The sequence below is a fragment of the Myotis myotis genome, unplaced genomic scaffold (assembly GCF_014108235.1).
Source record: "Myotis myotis isolate mMyoMyo1 unplaced genomic scaffold, mMyoMyo1.p scaffold_m19_p_5, whole genome shotgun sequence".
Lineage (NCBI taxonomy): Eukaryota > Metazoa > Chordata > Mammalia > Chiroptera > Vespertilionidae > Myotis > Myotis myotis.
In genome coordinates this window covers 3,405,267-3,431,135 of record NW_023416357.1, presented here as the reverse complement: position 1 = coordinate 3,431,135, position 25,869 = coordinate 3,405,267, and the positions used below count along the sequence as shown (strand labels likewise).

The window sequence follows — 25,869 nt, the reverse complement described above, 5'->3', positions numbered from 1 at the left end:
GGGGAATGATTTTTAACGCAGCTCACTAACTGAATAAGACATTGATCCATAACTAAATATAGCTCTCTGAACACATACGTACTGAATGCTGATGGGGAGCTAAGTTTATTGTCATAAATAAAATAGTTTTTTACTTCCGTTACATTTCCAGCGAGGAAACCAGAGGTTGCAAATGCCTGTTTGTGAGACTTGATTTCAGTTATTCCAGAAATGCTTGTTAAAGGTCTAGTTAGTCTAGGGCAGCGGTTCTCAACCTGTGGGTCGAGACCCCTGTGGGGGTCGAACAAACCTTTCACAGGGGTCGCCTAAGACCATCGGAAAACACATATATAATCACATACTGTTTTTGTGATTCATCACTATGCTTTCATTATGTTCAATTTGTAACAATGAAAATACATCCTGCATATCAGATATTTGCATTACGATTCATAACAGTAGCAAAATGACAGTTATGAAGTAGCCACGAAAATAATTTTATGGTTGGGGGTCACCACAACATGAGGAACTGTATTAAAGGGTCGCGGCATTAGGAAGGTTGAGAACCACTGGTCTAGGGACTCTATTCCTTACATAGAGATGATTCATCTTTTGCCTTGGCCTTAAGGAGCTTTCCATCTACTTGGGAAAAGAAAACAAATGCATTTCTATTGACACCGCTTTGCGTAATCCTTCGGCAACAAAGTTCCAACAATTCACTTGTCCATCTGCCTTCGCCCTATATGTAATGCGCTTAGTTTTTTGAAGTTTTAGTTTTTGATTTCTCGACCAAATTTTTTATGACAGCTTTTTGACTTCGTGGCTCAACCTCACTGACATCGACACCTGTCAGTCCTGGGACACGGCTCTGGTCCTCAAAGGAACGTGCTGGCGGGAGCGTGGGCCCGGCCCCAGGTTAACCCAAAGCTGCAGAGGCTGGTTTTGTGGGGCGCCCACACCCAGGACCCCCGAGAATTTGTTGAATATTCATTTGGCCTCTGTGTCTGCTCTCCAATTCCAGGTCCCTCTGTTTAATTATCTCAAATAGTAGTGACCTGCAACTTCATGCAAGAAGAATGGAAATTTCAAAGGTGCCAAATACGTGGTTTAAGAATGATGTCTTCTTGAATTTCAGGTAAGATAAAATTTTGATTAGATAGGATTTGCTTTATGTAGCAGTTTATAATTTAGAAAGTACTTTCTGTAGATTGTCTCATTTTCCCGACAAAATGACTGTGAAATGTGTTAGCAGATATCTTTGTCTCTTACAGGTGAGAAGTTAAGTGGCTTGCAGGGGGGTCAATGTCACTAGGGTCAGGGTCTCTGAGTCTCATCTCCGTCCTGTCGGATAAACCATGTTTATTATCGCTAACATCCCAGCTTGGCAGCACACACACAGCAAATACAAGAGTGACAGCAGGCTGGGCGGGCGAGCCAATGGAGAGACAGGTCTGATGGCGCGGAAGGCTCCGCCGGGGGGTTGGGTAGCCGCCTCTGCAAGGCTGGCTGGGTTTCCTTTAGAGCCTGCAAGGAGCTGAGTCTGCCTTCCTGTGCCTGGCGATGGGGGCTGTCAGCCTTCGGGGAGGGATGTGGCGGTGGGGCTGGGCGCGTGCTGGCAGCTGTGTTCAGGAGGATTTCCAAGACTGGCAGGAGCGAGAAATGGTAGAGACTGGTGTTCTGGTGTTTGCCATCCTGAGGAGGATACGCAGGACTGGGTGGGGACCGAGGAAAAGGCGTGGGTGGAAGAGACGGGTTAGGACGAAGCGGTGAATGAGGAAAGCAGGCCCAGTGTGTATGAGAGGAGTAACATGGCGCATTGCGTAACTTCCCTCTGGGCTTTTTCTTGGAGATCAGTCAGGATTCTTCTGTCCCTTTAGTACGCGGGGGCGAGAGGACTGACAGGCAGTGGCCGGCAACACTGTCTCTACCGCAAGATGCAGACATAGAAAAGGCTGGCTGACTTGCCTGCTTTCCCTCATCACCCCTCCTCCAAGCCACCAGACACAGGTGACTTCCGGTACCTGATAAATGTTTGGTGCTTGGTAGACACACAAATAAATAAGCCGTAAATGTCTATCTGATGAAGGTGGTCTTGAAATAAAGTGATAATCAATCTAAACAAGTGTCTAGCAGGGGGTATATAACAAGCCAAAGCCATCATCATCATCATCATCATCATCATCATCATCATCATCATCATCATCACCGTGGGCTCCAGCTCCAGCTCCATCACCTGCAGAAAATACAGGAACCTTTAGATCTTGGTATCATCTACCCTGTCACCCTTGAGGTTTATATTTTCCTCTTCCCATTATTCATCTTGACTTTGGATCAAGCAATACCTGGACTGAAAGGTCATTTTGAGGGCCCGGAACGAAACATAAAACTGGATACTTAACAATTTACAATCTAATGTCAGTAATTTGCGTAACCAAAGGATCATTGCTTTGCTAAATAATTACCTTAAATAATGAGCTCCCTCAGCATATTTAAGAGTTCATTTGCATTAACTACTTGACATACATGGCAGATGATACTTTAAGCTAAAGTACTAATATTCATTACCAATAAAAATAAATCAGTGATGGAACTAAGTACACCTACAATTACAAGTCAATGGGGAAATAAATTGCCTCCGGAGAGCCTGCATCCTCCTCGCATGGCATAAATCGCAACAGACCTGAATTTCACTGCACGTAAGTACTAGCCTGTGACGTTAACTTACTCTTTGCGGCTGTGTAGTTGGGAGCGTTTCTATTCTTTATGTATTTTCTGGTTAACTTCTGGGACCCGTATTTCTTCACAGTAGTAGGCTTACAGCATAGACAACTTTGTGGTTCTGATATATAGCAGCGGAGGAGCAGTATAGCTTTCTTCAATTTATTACTCAGAATCTTTTTCCTTGAGTGCTTGCCTATTGCAGATCTATCCGTAATTCAAGGCTAAGCTCATGTACCCTCAAGTACATGAATATGTTCTGGAGCACCTGGCCATAAACGGTGTTTTTCTACTCCAAATTCCTGCAGTACTTTGTCCTTCTCTTGCAGCACTGACTTAGTTACCACTTTTTTCTTTGTGCTCTTTTGCATAAAAAATGACCTTCCAATCCAGGTATTGCTTGATCCAAAGTCAAGATGAATAATGGGAAGATGAAAAGATAGACTTCAAGGGTGACAGGGTAGATGATACCAAGATCTAAGGGTTCCCACATTTTCTGCAGGTGATGGAGCTGGAGCTAGAGCCCATGGTGATGATGATGACGATGATGATGATGAATGCATTTTAATGCATTCCTGAACATTACACTCTACCTACCACACCAGTAATCTCTCTTTGCTAATGTTATGCTTAATTTCATGACTTTAATGTGTTAATATCATTAAAATAGCATTTTAAATTTCTATTAGTATGATTGGAGAATATGACAGAGTCAAACTATTTGGTCCGAAAGTGACTGAGGTCCCTCTTCAACTCTTCCATACCTTGTCTACCTCTGTTACCAAACCAGGATGACCTGGGGGACATAACAGGGCAGTGTTACCATTTAGCTACACAGCAGTTTAATGAATAATAGATTCATCACTTTCCATCCTCATTATGGGAGTTTCCTTAATTTGTTGAGCGTGAAAGAGACTGGTCATACATTGGACATGAGGTGAGGAAGATACGAAGCTGCATGTAGACACTGAAAAATCATTTGAAAAATGCATGATTCACTTTTCAATATAAAGAAGTTTTTAAAATGTGTAAAACATTAAATTTCATAAATACAAGGCGAGGCAAAAGTAGGTCTACAGTTGTGGGTACACAAAACAAAGTTTATTCTTGTACTGTTATTTATTAACTAGTGGCCCGGTGCACAAAATTCGTGCACATTAAAAGGGAATTAATTAGAGGAAATATTTTGATATTGCTATGTGCCCTTTCTCTATAATAGAAGTGTCAGAGATGAAAGAAAATTAGGAAAATGTATATGAAAATAATGAATAAATTTATTAATAAATAAACAATAACAGCGTCACGTCCCCGGCCGGCGCTGGGCGGGCGATACATCCTCATGTCCCCCCACCTCACCACGCACACAGCCCTGCCCACCTGCGCTTGCTGTGTTCGCAGCCTCCTGCTGATTAGTCGTTACAGCATGAGGGCGTCATGACCATTTGCATATTACCCTTTTATTAGTATTGATTATTGTATTATTTTCCATACGAACAACTGTGAACCCACTTTTGTCCCACTCTGTATATTGGCTGGTTTAAAATGTTGTCTGATTGGCGTTTGTTTACAGGGATCAGAAAAACTTTCAGCTTGCATACCTCTAAGAATGGGGGTTTGGAAGAGGGCACCAGTGCCTTTCCCAGTGAACTAGCCATGCTGATGGCTTGCTGGCTGCCTTATCTCTGCTCAAGTCCCCTCCATTCCCAAAGTCACCAGGTTAAAAACCATTTCTCTTGCCCACTATGTCCGCTCCATCTTCAAGAACTGTCAAGTCTCTTATCCCCTGGCTGTAGGGCTTTTGGGAGGCCACCTAGAGGCATTGCGCTTTGATAGGCTTCTGCTGTGACCGGGTGCCTCCCACTGCCCTATGCCTTTGGAGTGCTCTACCTCCCTCTGTGCTGCTGGCTTTTGTTCACCCTAGAGCAGCAGTTACTCTTGAGTTTTCCAAATTAAGGAGCACCTGTACCAAGGCAATGTCACTTCTGATTTGGGGGCAATTTGTTTTAAGCTCTTTTGTCGCCAATAAAATGTTGGGGGGAGGGGGGGAGAAGTCTCCAAAGTATCTCTGCTGCTGTGGACTGCGCTGATGTTGTCATTTATCTCTTCAGCACACTCTTTGGTTTAGCCCATGGTATGTGCGAGTTTCTGGGGAAGGTGTCTCTACACGCTCAGGGTTCGCCTTCAAGAAGTGGTTCTTGCCCTAACCGGTTTGGTTCAGTGGATAGAGCGCCGGCTTGCGGACTGAAGGGTCCCAGGTTCGATTCCGGCTAAGGGCAACTACCGTGGTTGCGGGCCCATCCCCAGTGGGGAGTGTGCAGGAGGCAGCTGATCGATGTTTCTCTCTCATGGATGTTTCTAACTCTATCCCTGTCCCTTCCTCTCTGTAAAGAATCAATAAAAATATATTTAAAAAAGAAGTGGTTCTTGCCCTGGAAGAGTCTACAGTCGAGGAGAGCACAGGCAGAGGCAGTTACGACCCACAGGCAGGTGATACAGTGGTTCACGGAGCCTTGAAGACCGGGCAGCGTCTCACTTCAAAGGCCCTGTGGTTTCTCCTCACTCTGTGGCCCACACATCCTGGCCTGGCTTGCAGGTCCTCTGGGAAGAAACTGAGCACGTTCCCTCTTCATTTATATGCCACAGAGTCACTGCCTAGAACTTTCATTTCCCGTCAAACACGCCATCTCGCAGCCGTGAGCTTGGGCATTTCTGGCGGTTCCACCACCGTCTGCTGGAGGTCACAGCACCCGCTTGCCTCAGTGCCTCCCCTAGACCGGGTGCTCCTGCAGATAAACACACACAAAAGCTGCGCTTGTGTTGTTTTTGATATTCACCGCCACCCTGAGTAAGTTAGCCACAAATACTTTTGAATGAATTGATGAAGAAATACAGTTTGAGCCCTGGCTGGTTTGACTCAATGGATAGAGCATCAGCCTGCGGACTGAAGGGTCCCGGGCTTGATTCTGGTCAAGGGCATGTATCTCGGTTGCAGGCTCGATCCCCGGCCTTGGTTGGGGCGTGTATGGAAGGCAACCAATTAATATTTCTCTCTCTCACTGTCTCTCCCCCTCCCTCCCACTCTCTCTAAAAATCAATGGAAAAATATCCTCAAGTGAGGATGAACCAAAACAAAACCAAGAAATAGAGTTTGAAAATTTTGCAGGAAGAGCAGTATTATCGCCAGTGACACGTCCTTAAGGGATTTCTGCCCTTCGCCCCAAGGGTCCTGAACTGTAAACTGAGGGGAAATATATCTAAACCTTGTTTTCCAAATTCACTGTAGCGATATGGTGACTTTTGTGCAAATAGCAACTAGAAGTCCCTCTGGGGAAAAGGAAACCATTGAACTTCTATGTGGAATCCTGGTTGTCCTCTATGGTTTCCTGTTTTCTCTTGAAAATACAGCTACGTCCACACACTCTTCACACCCTGTTTCTCAGGCTTTGCCTGGCCTGGTCAGCGTTGCTGTGCTTGTTGGCTGGGGTAGGGGAGGGGGAGCCTTAAACTCTCCTTTCCCCTGGAGCTGTGTGGCCTGCAGTCCCTCGGGCTTGTCTCCTCCTCCTCCTCCTCCTCCCCCCCCTCCCCCTCTCCTCCTCCTCCTCCTCCTCCTCCTCCTCCTCCTCCTCCTCCTCCTCCTCCTCCTCCTCCTCCATGAGCATTCACTTCCCCTTTCAGCTTCGGGTAGGAAATTCCCAGGATACTGACAGGGACAGACATGTCCTTGGACAGAGTGGGTGAAGCTGCTCTATTCCTGTGGGTGACCCGTGATTTCCTTTTTTTCTGAAGCAAAAGAAGAAAGGGTTGGGGAGGGTCACCAGTAGCCCCAGTCCTCTCACACGATGTCGGAGCCTTCCAGAAGCTGGCAGGGCTGCCATGTGCTTCCTGCATCGCTGAGCTGCAGGCGGACACAGGGGGAAGCCCGAGGCTGCCTTCTATTCCTCCCACAACCGACAGAGGAGAGGGCCCAGGTCAGAGCAAAGGACAGCGGGAAGAGAGGAGGCCTCTTGCAGAAGCTGGGAGCCTGCTGCACCCAAGAACCCCGAGACAGACTTATTTCTCAACCACTTCTTTCCCAGGCTGCTTTGTATAAACAACATTCACCATCCGTTCCAATGCTCGCTTGGGTTTTCCCAACATTTTAAACCAGCTCTGGGCTGTTATTTCCAGGCGTCAAGCTATTCAGGTGGAAAATGCATGTTTATTTGCCTGCTGCTTTTCGTTGTATTGATCTACAGAAATCAGCGTCTTCCTCGGCAGGATGGCAACCTCACTTTTACCCACACCCCCTTCCAGAACCGTCCGCCGAGCCATACACGTGGACACATTTTCAGAGGTCAGCCTGGGAGGTGAGAGGTGAAAGGTTGGCCCCTGCCGGGTGGTGACATTGTTGACCAGCTGCCATCCTCTTAGAAGGTGAGCAGCAGGAGCACAGTGTAGGAATGCAGGTCACCATGATGTCCCTGGGACCATGCACGGACCTCAAGGGCCGGGATCAAAGCGAGCCTATGGAGGGCGGTGACGGGCTGACATGGAATCTGGTGCCACGGCAAGAAGTTCAATATCAAGTCCAGGCTGCAAGAGGGCTTCTCTTCACAACAGAACTGGCTGGTGCATTCAGTTGCCAAAGAAAACCTGCCATTCACTCATGTGCCTTTGTTTCCTCCGAAAGCTCAGAATGGGGCTGGCACAGAGCAGGGCTGACGCCGATTCCTCAGGCTCCTTCGTCCTGGGATTCATCAGCCCACCCTCATCTCCACCTCTCCCCTCCCAGCACCCTGAGTCCCGCCCTCCTCCTCTTCTCCTGCTCCTTCAACTTCCCTGAGAGCCCGTTCACTCCTGTGAGGTCCCAACCGCCTCCCTGCCCAGCAGGTCCCTTCTTCCGTCTCCCCGGCAGGGCTCTCCATCCGCCTCTCAGGGCCGGGCTGGGCTCCGGGACCTCCTGCCAGGCGGCACCTGTGAGAAGTGCCCCCTGAGGATTGTTTCGTCTCCCTAACATTTTGTAAAGACTGTGGGCCGGGGAGGGATTATTTATAGGTTGGGTTTCTGCATAGTTCAGCCTATAGCAAGTACTCAATAAGCAACAACTGACTCAACAAACTGAATTGACCAGCTCTTTGAGTGCTAAGAGGATGAGAAAGTTAGTTTGAAAAAAGGTGGCTGTGCAGCCAAGAAAAATGCTATGGAATATCGTTGAGTCACTCCTACATCCTTACAGCACCCAGCCACACGCCTGTGGTCTCACTGACTCACCTCACTGTGGGCTGATGTTGATGTCTCTGTCTGAGGCTGGGGCCCTGGAGTTATCACCCTGTCTCATGAGCCTGGGCCCCGTTGGTATCCCATATACCCCAGTGGGTGAGCTGGTTACCCGCGCAGAAGTGCATGAATGAGTGCGGGCTCGCGTTCACATCGGGCCTCTAAGGAATCCCTCCTCCGGGCCAGCAGGGGACGTGGTCCTGTGTTGAAGATCCCCCTATAGGCCCAGTCAGAACACATCCCTGGGCCAACAAGGATGGCGAGGGTGATGGGGGCCTGGGTGGAGCCAGGGGGCCACACAAAGGCCCACATGAAGTGGACATGCCGAGGTCAGCACCGTAGGCACCTAAAGCCTGACCAGGTTGCTGTGACCGCTCCTGTGGGCAGGTCACCTGTGCCCCTGGGCCCTGACATGTGCTGTTTCCCTGTCAGACACGATGCTGCTCAGACACAGACCTCGGCCATCCCCTCGCTGTCCACACACGTTGGGGCAAGACCTGCCTGGCACACAAACCTGCTCCATGACACTGGCACGTTCCCGAGTCCTTACAGCCGCCCTTTCCCTGGGGTTTGCTCACCGGCTCTTCCTCAGCTGCCCACTCCCAGCAGCTCACACTCAACAGGAATCTACAGGGTAAGATCTCACCTGGTTGGTGACGTCCGGTCACTTCCAACTTACCACGGGGTCTCCTTTGCCCCAACAGGAAAGGAAACGTCTTCAAGAGGAAAGCCAGCATAAAGGATGCACAGCAGTGACCTTGTCATTGAGGAGATGCTGTGGTTTAAACATCTTCAGGTCCCCGGCCCTTGAGAATCCACAGGACACGCTGGACAGGCCTCTCCCCGCTGACAGGTGGCGCCAACGGCCAGGTCCCCTCAGCTTCCGCAGACACCTGGGCAGGTGGGCCTCTGCTCACATGGATGGAGGTGGGAGTGTGGCTCCCATCGGCCTCCTCGGCTGCCCCGGGCTGCTCCGGTAGGGATTCCTTAGAGGCCCGGATGGAACGGGAGGAATGGGAACGGGAGGGATGTGGACGGGAGGGATGTGGACGGGAGGGAGGAGCTCCCTGCGTGATGTCTCTAGAACCCCCCCACTCTCCGCGGTGCCCTCTGACTCCACCAGCAGGGACCCCGGGGATGGAAGTCTACTCTGCCGCGGGCAGGGCTGCGCCAGTGGCTGTTGCTTGGCTTCCTGTGCTGCTGGGGTGAAACGGAGGGGCGCCGTCGGAAACGGCTCACTGTGCTCACAGCCTTAGAGAACACACACGTGATGGCAGCAGTCGCTCTCCGGTGTTTTCTCGCTCTTCTTCCCACACCTGAAGCCGCGTGGCACCTTGGTGAGGTGTCCTCAGTTTGTTTCTGTTGTCTTATTCATGAAGAAAGGGCGCTGTGCCCGAGTGGGGTACCGGTGTGCTGGTTGGCTCCGGGAGTCGTTGCCAATCACGGCGGACGTAGGCTGGGCCCCAGGCAGCCACATGCCGCTTTATGGAGAGTTGCCTGGATTTTTATGGCTACACAACCCAGCGGTGCCTTAAAAATAACTCAAACGCTACAGCACTTTGTACCTTTCAGCGTTATTGTATCCGCAGGCCCAGGTGGGGGGAGGGCGAGAGGGAAGACGGCGCTGGTCCCTCGGGCTGTGAGGGGTGCTCACACCCACAAAGCCAGAAAGCACCAGCACCGCAGGCCCGTGTCCTGGCGCGCTTTCCACAGAGGCCGCCGCCAGGAAGCCAGGCAGGATTGCCTTCGGGCCAGCGAGAGCTCCAGTCGCCCGAACCGCTGGGGCAGAAGAGCCGAGAGCACTCCGTGCCCAGAGGGCGATGCTGGTGGGAGGGAGGCGCTCAGGACGCTGACTTTCATGTTTACAAGAGGGATGGGTAGCAAAGCCCGAGAGCCATTTGCATGCTGGGAGCAGAAATGTAGGTAAAGAGTTCCATGACAGCCCTGACCTGTTTGGCTCAGTGGATAGAGCGTCGGCCTGCGGACTGAAGGGTCCTGGGTTCGATTCCAGTCAAGGGCATGAACCTTGGTTGCGGGCATATCCCCAGTAGGGGGTGTGCAGGAGGCAGCTGATTGATGTTTCTCTCTCTTCGATGTTTCTGACTCTCTATCCCTCTCCTTTCCTCTCTGTAAAAAATCAATAAAATATATTAAAAAAAAGAATTACATGACAAAATGGAAACTTCATACATAATACCGGGAAGATGAAAAAGAGTACAGGTGCTGGCCCAAACCCTCACACACAGACCTCGGGGGCAGAGTGGTGTTAAGAAGAATTTAGCAAAGACAGGAGCCCTTGGGAGCAAGAGAGGGTCAAGCAACGTACAAACAGAAAGCAGACCGGGAAGCAGAGCGCCTGGCCCACAGGAGGCCTTAGTCCTGTGTGGTCAGAGAACAGCGGTCAGTTCTCCGTGCAGCAGAGCTGACGTGGGGGAGCCAGCATCTGCGCATCAAGCAGATCCCTTCGGGGCCGTGTCTGGCGAAGACCCTAACGAAGTTCTGTGGGAATTTGGGGATGTGCATGTGCAAACCACCGAGTCACTCAACTGACGACCAGAGGATGCCCGAGGACGAGGCCTCTCAGGAAAGACTCGCACCCGGGGCCTCATCTCAGTGCTCCTGCGGCAGCATCGCAGCTCCCAGAGGCGACGAGGCGGCTCCCAGGCTCGCTCAAGGCCACCTGGGCTAGGACCACGGAGCTGGGAATCCGAGGACACGTTTTTAGGTCAAGGCCTCTCTGATGGCCTTGCTGCAGGCTCCGGGAGAGGGGTGGCCCTGGCAGGGCTCAGGGAGCACAGTGACAGAGCGGCGAGCTCGCACCTCTGTGCTGTGGCAGCTCCCGCTGAGGTCACCTCAGCTCCGCGGCTGGTCCTTTCTTCTCGGGTCCCCGATGGGTCGTTTACCCGGCAGGCCAGTGCCCCCTATTAAAACAGGCGCACGAACGTTCCCAGTAAAACCACACGAGGCATGTTCAGTTTAGAGAAGTGAAAGGGGTAATGTAAATGTTCCAGGCTAGTATTTCTCTGGGACGCGTTTACCCAACCTAATTTTTTCCCCTGCTTGCCTCACTGTTTTTCCACATTACGCTAATCCCGAAATGCCAGCGGTATTCTGGTGTGTGTCACCGCTCACCTGGCCCTGTCCTCGCATGGGGACCTTCTATTCTGCAGGCACTTGCCTTGTTCCACTGTTGGTGTTTCTATCAGATGCTGCAGACGCCGATGTTGTACCTGCCACAGTAACATTCAAATCGTGAGCCAGACGCTGAAGGTGTGAGGCCTCAGAAGTTAGCATGAAGATGTATCTCATAAACTTCCCCCTGGAGAAGGACTCACTTTTTTATTGGCTGGTGCGGGTCTGACCAAGACAGAGGGTAGAAGCGAAGGAAATGCTTGCGTTTAAAGAAGTTTTTATCTCAGCAATTTCCCCCTCTCCCACTCTTCTTTCTTGGTTTCTTTTATTCTTTCCTCTGTCTTTCTTTTATTTCCCATAACAAGATATTCTTTGTCGTATATTTACAATTTATTATTTGCAGTGCATTTAAAATGAAAGGTTGAAAAATGTGTATGGATATATACAGTTCATTTTTTTCTTACCTAGAGATGTATAAGTTGCATTTCTAATACAGTGGGAGATATATATATATATATATATATATATATATATATATATATATCCATCCCATCATATATATATGATTTAAAATGCATTATGGTTGTACTTCTGAACCAAGGGCACTTTTGGAAAGCATCCTTCACACAAAACAAAAGCTTCCTGGGGCTAAGTCTGGTGTGTGTGTGTGTGTGTGTGTGTGTGTGTGTGTGTGTGAATGAGTCTGGCATTCCTGGCCTGAGTTGTTCATGACCTGTTGCCCTGCAGACACCTCCCCAGGCTGTCGTGTGGGCACGTGTGTGTGCACAGCGTTGACAGTTTGGACGTGGGGAGCAGGCAAAGGAGCCATTAAGAGAATGGTGACAAGTGGCGCAGGATGCACCCATTTTTGAAAAGAGAGCGAATGGTAGGAGGGTTGGCATTCAGAGCCCACAGTGCCTCTCTGACAGCCTCCTGTGTCACCCTAAGGCTGATGATTGAATGTCACATGCCTGGCGGGGAGCCCATAAACACGGTCACACGCTGCGACCAATCACAGCGCCCTGTGCGAGTCCAGTTTCTCCCTGGGTGAAACAGATTGCTCACAGCAATTGCCTGTTGGGACTGTAGAAAGCTTGCCCGTCCTAGGACACTGAGAAGGGCAAGGAACATGAGAGCAGGAAAGAAGTGGACTCTCCTTACCTGTAAAATGAGAGAGGGGACCGTTCTCTTCAGCTTCTTCCAGAGCTTCATGGTGTGACCTGTGACGAGGGTCCCAGATGGGAAATGGGAGACTGGGAGGTAGACGCCTCCTTCCCTTTTCAGCCAAGACAGAGCCACAGACAGACCGTCTGTCCATCAGAGAGAGTCCGGGGGAAGACGTCACTCGATGAAAAAGAGACTTTGTGCTCAAAATGTTTGGCATCCACGGGACTAGTGGTTTCTCGGGCCCTTCGCCCTGGACTTGGCGGGGGAGCATTGCCTCCCTCATTGGACAACGTGTCCACCTCGATTGAGACGACGTGGCTCTGGCTTTGTTCTCTACTTGATGAGCTGAGATGATCTGGATTCTAGAAGGAAGCTGTGCACAGGCCCTAATGGATGAGGCTGCAGTGGGAATTTTCCTCTGTCTCCTGGGGTCCGTGCTGTTAGACATGGGAACACAGCTCTCCAACCAGCTCTCACTCCAGACCTTGGGGACACTCTCTGTAATGGGCCAGGGCTTCAGAGAAGCAATTTTACCTTCATCTGATAGAACATGAGAAAATCCAGGAACCTCTCAGAAAAGTTTCTTGTCTCCATTGGAGTTTTTGTTGTTGTTGTTAATTCTCACTAGAGGATATTTTTTTCCATTGATTTTTAGAGAAAGTGGAGGGGAGGGAGGGAGGGAGAGAGAGAGAGAGAGAGAGAAACATGGATCAGTTGCCTTCCAGTATGAGCCCTGACCTTGGATCGAACCCGCAACCTTTCGGTGTTCTGGACGGTGCTCCAACCAACTGAGCCACCGCCTAGGGCTCTCAGATTTCCTTTCCTCAACTCAATAAATCCTGAGACAGGATATTTTCTCCACTGACAACTTACTTAAAGTGGCACAGAGAGGAGGGAGAGCAGGTGGGAGTTCACTCACAAGGGACAGAGCTACGGTGCAGGATTTTGACTCATCGCCTGAGTGCTTTGTTTTACAATCTGGAGAATGGGTTTCTTCTGTATTATAACTATACCAATACCAGGAAATGGCCGAGAAATATGTATTCACAATATGAAATATGTCATGAAGAAACGATTCTCACAGGCAGAGAGAGCACCTCTGTTTTCTGCTCTGGCTTGTCTTCTTCCCCAAGAAGCCCCGCCCCCAATTTCCTTGTCAATAAACATCATATACATGCTACATAAAATCGTTTCAAATAAGCTAAAGCTGCCATTTGCAGGCAAAGAAGGTTTTGCTTTCTCATTTCCATTATACAGTTTTAATTATACTTTGAAAAACTTTAGTATTCGCAAATGTTTATAATTTAAAACATCAAGAAATGCAGGATCCTTCTACTCTCTTAGGCTCTCCATGGGATAAGGCAAAAATAAGACATTTTATGCTGAGTTCAATTTCAGGTAAAATAGTGTTTGAATCCAACTTCTCTGGAATTTGGAAAGTTGCTGTTTAAACACCTCCTCTCTGAGACCTTTTAAAAAGCAGCAGCACTTTTGTTAAAAACAAAATCATGAGGTGTAAACATCTTTAATGAGAAGCTGCTTGCAATGCATTTGAGATTTTACTCATCCATCGTAGCCGTGTCACTTTCAAGGTGCGTTTTCCAATGCAGTTCTCTATAAATTGATGACATTTCCGAGTTTATGGTCCTCTCCCACGGTGAGTGCTCAGTTTTTCACTTGGAGCATAAAAACCCTTGAAAGATACACTACACCATGCAGTTCAGGTTCTACGCTGTGGGCTGTTTCATAGAAACTGTGAACTGGTGACTCACCTCCTGCCATTATTAATGACTTAATGGCATCCCTCGGCGAAAGCCATGCTATCCTAGTCCCGTGGTCGGCAATCCGCGGCTCGCGAGCCACGTGCGGCTCTTTGGCCCCTTGACTGTGGCTCTTCCATAAAATACCACGTGCGGACGCGCATGTACCGTGCGATTGAAACTTCGTGGCCCATGCGCAGAAGTCGGTGTTTTGTGGAAGAGCCACACTGAAGGGGCCAAAGAGCCGCATGTGGCTCGCGAGCTGCGGTTTGCCGACCACTGTCCTAGGCTGTTAGCTTGGGGGTCTTTGGGGATTTCTTGGTTTCCCTGGGCCAGAGCTTTCGTGAAATAGCAGTTCTCTAAGGTACAGTCAACCCATTCTTGTGAGCCTCTCTGGCCACCATCCATTCTTCAGTTAGTGTGGATCAACATAGGTACTAATCTCAGTCACCAAACACAGGCCCCACTGAGAGGCGCGCTCCGTTCATTTCAGTTCTCAAATGCACAGCCCACTTTGCAAGGCCCTTTGCTGGAAACAACGGGGAGGAATTCCTCAGACGTCACTAGGGAATCTGACATGTCCCGGTGCCTCTAACTTCTCTGCCTGAAGTACATTTCAGCATAAACCCCTACAGGATGAAATGAAACGCGCCCGACCATTTGCTTGCATGGTTGGAAGATCTGTAAGTGAACCGATGGTTGTATTTTGGAAGCAGGAAATATGGCCTCAACTGCTGGCCTGACACAAAATGAAATTACTGCCAGTCTTTCCCGTGCTAATAAGCATTTGGACTTAAAATGGACACGAGTTATTGCCTGCCTGTCCCAGCTTTATCTTCCCGTCTTACTTCTGGGTTCTCCTTCCACCCCTCCTCCTCTTCTGCACTGTCCGCTCCTCCCCCAGCCCGTCTGCTGCTCTGGCATGTACGACCTTCCTGTGCATGACCTCCAAACTCTTTGTAACGTCACCCCCTTATTTCTGCATCGCTCCTCTTCCTCACTGATCAGTCTGAAGAATGAAAAGCAAAGCTCATCTGACTGAGTGTGCCACCGTCTGCTATTTACCTGAACTGTTTTAGATTTAGTGGAAAACTGGAGGCTTATTATTTTATGAAGATCATTCGAAATCTGCAATAGACTCTCTGCCAAATAAAGAACAGCACAAAGCCTGGTGCCCATGTCCTCCAGTGTGCGGTGGGAGGATCCAATTTAGTCTAGAAGATGCAACTGAAACATCAGGGCCTGCTCCCAGTTTAAGTCAGTAGCCAGTAGATGTTACTACGTATAAGGCAACGTAAAAATTGCTGCAGAAGATTAAAAAAGTCTAATGCACGGTCTGTGCCATCACCGGGCAGAGGACACAATCACAGAAAATATAAAATACAGGATGTTCCCCCCAAAAGGTACACACACTGTCACAGCTGACAGCTCAAGTTTAAAAATGAAATGTATTTTCATAAACACTGCCTTTATAATTATGTAAAGTGTGTGTATACATTTTTGGGGATGCCCTCTATATAAGGCAATAGGTAAGCACCCCGTAACTCAGCATTTAAAGACTGAGATTTAAAGACTGGAAGCCTCATTTTCATGGCAGATCACACAATTGCATTTTCATGGTTTATAGCAAGTGGGATGGATTGCTCTCCCAAGTCTTCCTCTCTTGAAGAGGTGACCGGCCTGCCCAGCCCACGCTGGAAGGCAGAGCCCAGCACCCCGTGCCAGCTTTCTGGGTGGGTGGACGGAGAAAGGTCTGCCTCAAATGAAAGAGTAGAACATGCAGCCATATGGTACCCGAATTCTGAGAGAAAAGACCTCCCCTCTGGGCGACCATGGGCGGTCACGGTCGCCCAGTAAATAGAGGATAAGCTGTAGGCACTGACTCACAGGTGTTTCGCCGGCGCGTGCCCGGGAAGTGTTTGGCCGCGTCAGTGACCGCAGGACGCTGCTCGTCTGTAAGGCGAGGTGCCTGAGCACAGCAATCTGTGTGCGGCTCCGGGGTCGGCCGCTGTATTTCTCTGGCGCGTGAATACCTGCTATTTGCTCCTCAAAGGTGCGGGCAAAAAATATTTTGTGGCAGCTGATTCACTTATTTTGTTTTCCCTGAGCTTAGAATTGATTGTCTGTCTGTATCTCATTATAAATCAACATTTGTTCTCATCTTTCTTCCAGGCTGAAGTGCAAGTGGGGAATTTTCTTAAGGCAGAATTTCAAAGCAGGAGGTTTCAGTCTGGAATAAATAAGAAGGCCGTGTGCTGACATGAGCCTCCTCTCTCCGCCGGCCCGAGAGCTGCTATAAACCCGCCTCTGGGAGATGTCAGCGGTGAGCACTGGGAAGAGGAATTCGGCGGCTGTGCAAACCCGGTGTGTTTGCTGAAGACTTCCAGGGCCCTGAGTGGAGACCTTCCCGGCTCTGCCCGTGGTGGGAGAGCACCCACAGAGGGGGGATGGAGGAGTGTGGGGCGCCGTGAAAAAGGAAGGAGGAGGAATTCAGCTACGTCTCCAATAGGCTCTGTCTGCAAGGTTATGGGATCATAAATTCGAGCTTGGCAGCGGAGTCAGAAGGAAAAAAAAAAGTCGAGACACAAGGATGCAGAACAAAACATTTCTAGGGGAGAAACGAAGTGAATCGGACACAGTGTAAAGGCTGTCCTTCAGGGAATGAGGGGGCTAGTTTAGCACCAGCCCTGGGAAAACCTGGAAGAGGCCAAGTGTGCTTGGGAGTAGCTCCACTGGGCCCTAAGACTAGGGGACTCCTTTTCCCCGGGATGCCAGGGTTCTTATTCCGGCATCTAGAAGGGTTCAGGAATCTGGAGAAGGCTGTGCCTAGATGTTAAATAAGAGTCCAGGGATTAATGAAGAGTCCGGGTCAGAGGAGCTTAGCTAAAGGAGCTAAGATCCAAGATCATAAGTCTAAGGTCTTAGGTTCTCCCCGTCCCCAGGACCCCATGCTTTTTATTAACACAACTTGTCCTGAGGCGAGGCAGAGATATACACCTCAAAGGGTATACACAAGCATTGTCAGAATGAGGGAATTAACCTGCGACTGTTCAGGTGTTTAGCCAGTAGGAGGCAATAACATGTAGATCAGCGTTTCTCAACCTGTGGGTCGCGACCCCTTTGGGGTTCCATCGACCCTTTCACAGGGGTCGCCTAAATACATCCTGCATATCAGATATTTATATTATGATTCATAACAGTAGCAAAATTACAGTTATGAAGTAGCAACGAAAATAATTTTGTGGTTGGGGGTCACCACAACATGAGGAACTGTATTAAAGGGTCGAGGCATTAGGAAGGTTGAGAACCACTGATGTAGATTAAGATGCCTTTTAGCTGTCTGGCAGCCAAGAATCAATTTAATGTATCCTATGCAGCTTTGGGGAAGTGCCTTTAGCCATTCCCGATGCAGCCCTGCTGTACATGCTGGAATTGGCCTCCGGCACCGGTGTGACTGTGTGTGAGTGTTACCGTAGCATCCTGGGCGAAGGGATGTGGCTCAGGGAGGAATCGGGCACTCGCACCCCGTGCTGTAGAATGAGAGTGCTCCAATGTTTCTGAATTACTCTCTTGGCTGGAGCCGCCATGCTCACGTATTTTATAGAAATACATACATGTGATGACAGTTTAAGAACTCCGTGCATTAAGGCAGAAGATGGAGGAAGGGAGGGCGACAGAGAAAGAAGAAGGAGAAGGAAGAAAAATGTAGAATGCCAGCAAGGTGCCCGGCACTCTCCTGGAAATGCTCATAAATGTGATGGAATTTTTACCATTGCGACTACATTGAAGGCTGAGTATCATGGGAAATAAACATTCTTCCTTTGGGAGAAGAATGGAGATTTTTAAACAATGCATTGAGGGAGAAGGAGACAGGATTACCTAGTGCAGCGGTTCTTCAACCTGTGGGTCACGACCCCTTTGGCGGTCGAACGACCCTTTCACAGGGGTCGCCTAAGACCATCCTGCATATCAGATATTTACATGACGATTCATAACAGTAGCCACATGACAGTTATGAAGTAGCAACGAAGATAATTTTATGGTTGGGTCACAACATGAGGAACTGTATTTAAAGGGCCAGAAGGTTGAGAACCACTGACCCAGTGGGTAGGGTATGGATGTAGGAGTCTAGAAGATGGGGGTTTGAATCTGAGAGGTTGTACTTGATGTTTGTTCTGAGCGTCAATGCCCTCCTCTCCACCATGACACCCCCTCGGAGGATCCCAGTGATCATCAGTGATCATGAGCTTCGGTGGGCTTGGTCCCAGAGCACGCCTTCTTTACCCATCATCTCATTGCTCTGCCCCTGTGACACGGGAGGCACCTGATTTAACCTTGCCTGAGGTCACAGCGGGCCAGTGGCGGCAGGCCCAGGTTTACGACGCCGAGTCTAGAGCACTTGGACTTCCCTGCGGTTTTGACCAAGAGAAGCCAGAGCCAAAGCTGGCAGGATGAGGACAGCACGCACCGCTGTGTCTCCCCTCTCCACATCCCTCCTAGGAGCACTGATCCTCAAGGACCTACACGTATGGCATCAGGACTGTCCCTTTGGGGGTGGCCCTTGAGTGACCCTTCCTCTCCCAGCTCCATTGAAATTGCCTGCCAGCCTGTCCCTGAAGGAGTGCTGTCTCCATGGCAGACCTCAGGGGGACTGAGGTCACACACTGACCTATGGCAATGGCCGCAGGGCTGCCGTCCCCATTGCATCTCGGGCTATCACAGTGATTCGAAAGAAATCTGAAAGTTCTTGAAAATTCCCAAGCTTTGCATCCTCGGAATACAGCTAGAACGAGCTCCCGCTTTCTGGTTGAAATCAGAGTTGGTTGACCCGACCTACCAGCGTGATGACACACACACACACACACACACACACACACACACACGCACACACGCACACACACGCACATGCAAACGTACATGCACACACACACGCACACACACGCACGTACACACACACACATGCACACGTGCATACACGCACGCACACACAATCTACCAAAAATGTGGGTGCTTTCACATCTGGAGTTCTTTCCAAAAGAAGAACAAAACAATACAGAAAGCACCAGCTCAACAGATCCGTGAAATGATTGCAAACCACCCCTGTACCCATTTCTCGCATGGGGTCCGCACGCTGGGAGGAGGCATGGCCGCGCAGCTGGGGTCTGGCCTCGGTCCCCCCCGCTCCTCTCAGGACAGGGCGTGGCTCAGGAAGCCATTGGACACAGGGTGCAGGGAGCTGGGTTCTGAGGTGGGAAAGGATGTTTGGATATTGACACGATGTCTGTCCCTGTGGTGTGTGGTAAGGAATGTCGGGATTTGGTGGCACCCTAACGTCAACAGCTACTTTTGAGCACTGATTATGTGATTGTATGCTGGGCACTCTGCTGAGTTTTGGGGTGCAGTAGTGACCAAGAAGATACTACCCCTGCTCTGTCTCATGAAGCCTAGCACAGAGTGAGAGAGGCAGTAAGCCAACGACTATATATCGAATGGCCGCATCACCCCGTTTCCCTAAGTGCTGCGGAGAGTGTGCCCGAGGACACGTTAGCAGAATCTCATCTGAACTTGTAAGTGAAGGACACCCTCCCTGGGAAGGGGCGTAGACCCAGGTCCGGAGGTAAGACTTGGCCACGTGGCAGCGGGTGGGGCGCTGTCCTGTTCGGTGGGAAGGCGCACAGAGCCCAGAATAAGAGCGAGGAACCGTCTGGCCAGAGCCCAGTGACCAAACTCGGGAGCAAAGGGGCCGCCCAGACGATCAGGCCTCTTCGGCCATGAGAATAAATTTGAACTTTAATCCCAGACACGAGGTGATAGCATGACACGCTTTAAGAAGTGAAAACGTATTGCTGTTTTTCAAAAGAGAAGTCCCAGGAAGAAAGGTTTTGGGGTTGATGTGAGAAGTGAACTATGTCCCTCCTTTAACAAAGGGGGCTTGACGGGGGAGGAAGTGGGCGATGCTGACCGGTAACTGGCCACCATCACAGCTCGCTCTTGGCTCTTTCCAGCGTAAATTCCATGTGACTCTGCCTAGGAGCTGAGTAACCGCCCCTCCCCGCCCCCCCCCTCCCCCCCGCGGCTAAAGGCACCTAGGACTCTCTCCACATGCAGCTGGTGAGTAGCAGATGCCCTCTCGCCCACCAATGGAGAAGCAGGCCTGATTGTGAAAAACTTCAGTTCGGCTACAGTGAAGTGTATTTTAAGAAAAGCTCGCGTTTACACCTGCATGAGGACTTTCCGCTGAACATCTCCAAAGGTACAAAACCCAAGAAAAAAAACTTCCTATAATTGTTCACCATTTTTGTCCTACTTGAATATGCCTAACCTCAAATGGGTTTCTTTGTTATAAAACCAGCATAGGTCTCTAATTATTATCAATTTAATTTTACATTTCATCAAATATGCATTATTGAACAATGGCCACGTGTCTGAAACTAGACCAGCCATCAGTCTTCTTAGGCCGGGTAGCATTTTAAGAAGTAGCTTTGCGGGGAGCAACTAAGATGGCGGCATAGGTAAACACCGGGAAATTATTGCCTCACACAACAATTGAAAATTACCCCAAAGGACTGAGCAAACATCATCCAGAACAACAGGAAGGCTGGCTGAGTGTAAAGTCCACAACTAGAAGGAAAGAAAAGCACGCTGAGAGCCAGAGGCGCTGCGGAGGTGAAGTGCAGAGGTACGGCGGCGCGTGCGAGGAAAGGGGGTGGCGCCTGAGGACGCGGCTGTCTTTTTGAATCACAAACTCCCTACGGCTCTGAACTCCGGTTCCGGGAAGTCTCTGGGGACCTAGGTCTCACACGGGGAGAAGCTGGTCTGTCCGGCAGCGAGCGAACTTGAGGGCGGCTTTCCCTCAGAGGTGCTTGCAGCCGTTACCGGAACACTGAGACGCGCGACTCCGGGCGGAGAATCGGCCATGGCCGCTTTCTCCGCCCTCTGACTCCCTGAGACCCCGCCCCACCCAGGCTGCGGCAGAGGCTTTTGCATGTGAATGTACCTAACTGCAGCCGAACCAGGCAGACCTGGAACTTCCAAGAGAAGGCCCAAGGCCCCGCAGCGGCTTGCATTGCTTCACAGCTGAGCCTCTTCGTGGCTCCTGCTGTGTGGCCTCAGGCAGAGGCTGAATTAGCACCTCCTTAGATCCAGGAGCCACTGTACCCAGTGGTCAGAGGGGGTCCATCCAGACTGCAACTCCTCAGATCCATAAGGGACGCACTCAGGGAGCAGACTCAGTGAGCACCAAAGCCCCACTGAAGCAAGTCTTGCCCCAGAAGGGTGTCTTCAGCACAGAAGTTCTCCCACTTTAGACACAGCTGATTCTCACAGCCAATTGGCCTGGAGGTCAATTCCTCCCAGTGATTCTACAACAACCAAGGCACCAAGAGTGCACCAAGAGTGTCCACCCCAGGTAACTGGGGAGGCTGAGCTACTGGGCCCTACAGGACACCTGGCGCACAGGGCCACTCTATCAACACAGGGAAGCTGCCAAAATGCGGAGACAAAGAAACAGGTCACAAATGGCAGAAATGGAGGAAAGCAAACGATTGGATATAGAGTTTAAGGCCACGGTTATAAGGTTTTTCAAGAATTTTATGGAAACTGCTGATAAATTTAATGAATCCCTCAATAAGTATAGGGAGACCATGGAGGACATGAAAAAGGACCAACTAGAAATTAAGCATACACTGACTGAAATAAAGAATAATTTACAGAGATCCAGCAGCAGAAAAGAGGATCCCAAGAATCAAGTCAAAGATTTGAAATACAAAGAAACAAAAAATACCCAACCGAAAAAGAAAAAAGAAAAGAGATTCCAAAAATATGAAGATAGGGTAAGGAACCTCTGGGACAACTTCAAGCGTACCAACATCAGAATTATAGGGGTACCAGAAGGAGAGAGAGGGCAAGATATTGAAAACCTTTTTGAAGAAATAATGACAGAAAACTTCCCCTACCTGGTGAAAGAAATGGACTTACAAGTCCAGGAAGCGCAGAGAACCCCAAACAAAAGGAATCCAAGGAGGACCACACCAAGACACATCATAATTAAAATGCCAAGAGCAAAAGATAAAGAGAGAATCTTAAAAGCAGCAAGAGAAAGACAGTCAGTTACCTACAAGGGAGTACCCATACGACTGTCAGCTGATTTCTCAACAGAAACCATGCAGGCCAGAAGAGACTGGCAAGAAATATTCAAAGTGATGAATAGCAAGAACCTGCAACCAAGATTACTTTATCCAGCAAAGCTATCATTCAGAATAGAAGGTCAGATAAAGAGCTTCACGGATAAGAAAAAGCTAAAGGAGTTCATCACCACCAAACCAGCATTATATGAAATGCTGAAAGGTATTCTTTAAGAAGAGGAAGAAGAAAAAGGAACTCTTACCATTTGCCACAGCATGGATGGAACTTGAGAGCGGATAAATACCACAGGATATCACTCATTTGTGGAATATAATGAACAACATAAGCTGATGAACAAGGACTGATCCAGAGACGGAGAGGCATTGATTGGACTGTCGGGACTTGGAGGGAAGGTAGGGGAGGGTGGGGGTAAGGGGGAAAGATCAACCAAAGGACTTATATGCAAGCATATAGGCCTAACCAATGGACATGGACAACGGGGGGGTGAGGGCATGAGTGGGGGTGGGGGGGGTGGGGGGTAGAGGGTAACGTGGGGACAAGGACACATATGTAATATCTTAATCAATAAAAAATATATTAAAAAAAAAATGGGGGAAAATAAAAAAAAAAGAAAAAAAAAAAAAGAAGTAGCTTTGCGCAGCCCAACCTACTTTCCTAATGCGGCTGTTTCAGAGCCGCTTCTCTGCGGGGCGCAGGGAACTTAGGTGGGGGCTCTGTCTGCATGTGGAAAGGTTTTCTCTTCCAAAGTGGCGGAGTAGTCTCTCTTCCGGCGGCCTTGACATAAGCCTTTATCAATATGCTGCTATCATCAGTGTATCATCCTGTTGTCTCTCTCAGGAATATTCGGACAATCTATTAATGCTCTATTTCTCATGAGGACATTGATGAATCTTAATATCATTCTTTCTTTTAAAGGTCCCTTACAGCCCTGGCTGGTTTGGCTCAGTGGACAGAGCATCAGCCTGCGGACTGACGGGTCCCTGGTTCGATTCCGGTCAAAGGCACATGCCCGGATTTCGGGCTCGATTCCCAGTGTGGGGCGTGCAGGAGGCAGCTGATCAATGATTTTCTCTCATCATTGATGTTTCTCTCTCTCTGCTTCTCCTGTCCTCTTTGAAATCAATAAAAATATATTTAAATAAATAAATAAAGGGATCTTATAGGAACAGAATGATGCCTAACACATCACCTTAGATTCTGGGGTTCCTGCACGCTCCCCAATGTTCTCTCCTCTCTCATCGCCATTTCATTTGGGACTTTTCGGTCTCCCTATTGCTCTTACCACCCTCGCCTGGAAAAGGCACTTCCTGGGGCTCCTGCCTCCTAACCGATCACATCAGCTCGCCACAACTCAGAGCTGTCACTGGCTCCCTCCAGCCTCCATGTCTGGTGTGCTGCTGTCTAGGCTGTTGCACACTCAGCTCCATGTCTGGTGTGCTGCTGTCTAGGCTGTTGCACACTCAGCTCCATGTCTGGTGGCTGCTGTCTAGGCTGTTACACACTCACTAGGAACAACTGCAGGTAAACGTGACACGTGGCTAACCCTCAACGCAACACAAAACAAATAGGTTGGTGAAGCTCTGCCCCTTCGAGCTCTTGTTTTGCAAATGCAGGTTGTTCCTCTTAATTCAACGAGAAGTTCTTATTTGTGTTTCCCTGAACCCACTGCCCATGTGCCCATCCACAGCTGTAAGCCCAGAGTTAGAGCTGTGACAGGTCCCGTGATCCTTCGGCACCTGCAGTGTCCCTCCTCAGAGGCCCTTTCTCCGACTCTCCTGCCGTGTCACTCATGTCACTGACTGCCCTGCTGAGCCTGCCTCTGCAACACTAACATGGGAAAGTGTCTGAAGGGCACCGATTGGCCAACCACGTCTCTGACGAGAACCAGGCTCTTCCCGCCTCCCTCCTTCTCCCAAAGAAGACCAAGTGGCATCACCACTTACATTTTCATCGTTTGAGGAGTTCTTCCAGCTATTGTCCTCAAAACCCTTGGGAACACAGAGATGTGAGTTTCTAGAAATCTTGTCAATAGAAATCATATCAGTTCCTTTTCTAATCTCTTGATCGGTGAAGAAACAAACAAATACTGCAAGGCATTGTGGGTTTGGCTTCTCCAAGAGGAGGTGATGTGGCCAGACCCAATTACCTTAAAAATCATTCTTGTCTCTTTATCTTTTAGTGAGTTTGTCATGTCAATCAATTAGATAAATTTAGCCAAGGGCTGCAGCATCAACGTAATTTTATTTTGCTATACTGTCATTATAAGAGTGTCTTTACTTTTTAAACAAATCAAGGTTAGAATGGTTTAATTTTAAATTTCAATTGTATAGAATAATTTATATCTTTTTATGTGCCCACAAGGTAGCTATTTATAAACGTTGGCTGTATGAAGACGTTTTAAGTGCTATCAGGAATTACTGTTATAATTGATTTCCAATTGTTGAGTTGAATGAAACCTCCCTCAGCAGAAAAGTAAGCAGGAACATTGGGAAGTTCAGCGCTGTGGAGCTCAATAGAACGCTAACACGGATTATTTGGAAGAGTTACTGCCCTTCAATGACTGTTGGGTTGGAAACCAAAAGGTGGCTGTGAACTAAATATAAAACATTAAGAAAACCAGTTAACCCTTCTGGATATCAATGTTCTCATCAGTAAAATAAAATTGGTTGGACAAAATCATCTCTAAAACTAATTTCTGGCAATATGTGATTTTTGCATTGCTATGCTTGTGATAAAAATTACCAGTCAGAGAGGGGAGTATAGGCGAAGACGTTTTACTTGAAGAGTGAACAGAACCGGCTGGCTTCACATTGGCTGTCAAGGTAAAAATGATGTGTGTGCTGACTGAGCAAACGATTGCAATTTGAAAAGAAATGTGAAGTGAGAAGGATCTAGATCTTATTTTCCTTTTGCATATCATCACAAGTTTTGAGTCAAGTAGTTTTTGATTAATATAATATTAGCTTCAGACTGAAATAGTGATTTAGTTTCCCAACTCTCATCCCTTATTTAATAGGAGGAGCTTATAAGGACTCAGGTGTTTATTATGAGAATTTTGTGCGCATGTATAACTTAATTCTCACCGTATGCATATGAAGTTAGTATTATTATCACAGACGTATTGAGCAGTAAACTGTGGTACAGTGAGGTGGATAATTGTTCAAGGGCATACAATTAGCAAATGCCAGATGTTTAAACTTGGATCCATCAGACTCCACAGCCATCCTCTGAACCACGGTGCTACCCTATTTATAATTCTCCACAAATGTTTCAACAAATAAATGTGACAACTTTCTCAAGTTCTAGTCACTCTGTAAAATGTTGGAAAACACTTTTTTTTTTTGCAGATCAAGATTCTCACCATTACAAACAAATAAGTGCTCATTTACATACAAGCACAAGTATTAACAGCAGAAGAAAGATGCTTTTAGCCATTTTGTCAATCCAAGCTCTGCTGAAACAAGCAGGCAATTAAAACACCAGACTCTCTGGCCATTGTCTGAAGATTCGTCTTCTTGGACCACATGGAGCTGCTTTCTTGAGTGCCGACACCAAGTCAGTGCCAAGTTAAACACCAGCAAGTTTCCGAGGCACAGCCTCCCTACCCAATCCACGAGCTCAGCGCAATATCTAGTTCCAAAAGGAAAGGCGCTACTTCCTAGCTCTTTGACAATTTCATTTGTACCTTTCAGCTGAAAAAAGTGAAAACAGA

General features: G+C 48.6%; 1 protein-coding gene across 3 annotated transcripts in view; it reads left to right on the top strand.

Annotated features, from left to right (window-relative positions):
• Positions 1-1,258, top strand: part of PARP8 (poly(ADP-ribose) polymerase family member 8) — a 137,184-nt gene extending 135,926 nt beyond the window's left edge. Inside the window, exon 22 of one of the 3 annotated variants that reach the window (XM_036308689.1) lies at positions 1,001-1,258. In XM_036308689.1, the coding sequence (XP_036164582.1) occupies positions 1,001-1,118 (118 nt within the window). In that variant the 3' untranslated portion in view covers positions 1,119-1,258. The remainder of the gene's footprint in view (positions 1-1,000) is intronic. The other 2 variants (XM_036308687.1, XM_036308685.1) reach the window with 2 other exon arrangements.
• The last annotated feature ends 24,611 nt before the right edge of the window (positions 1,259-25,869 follow it).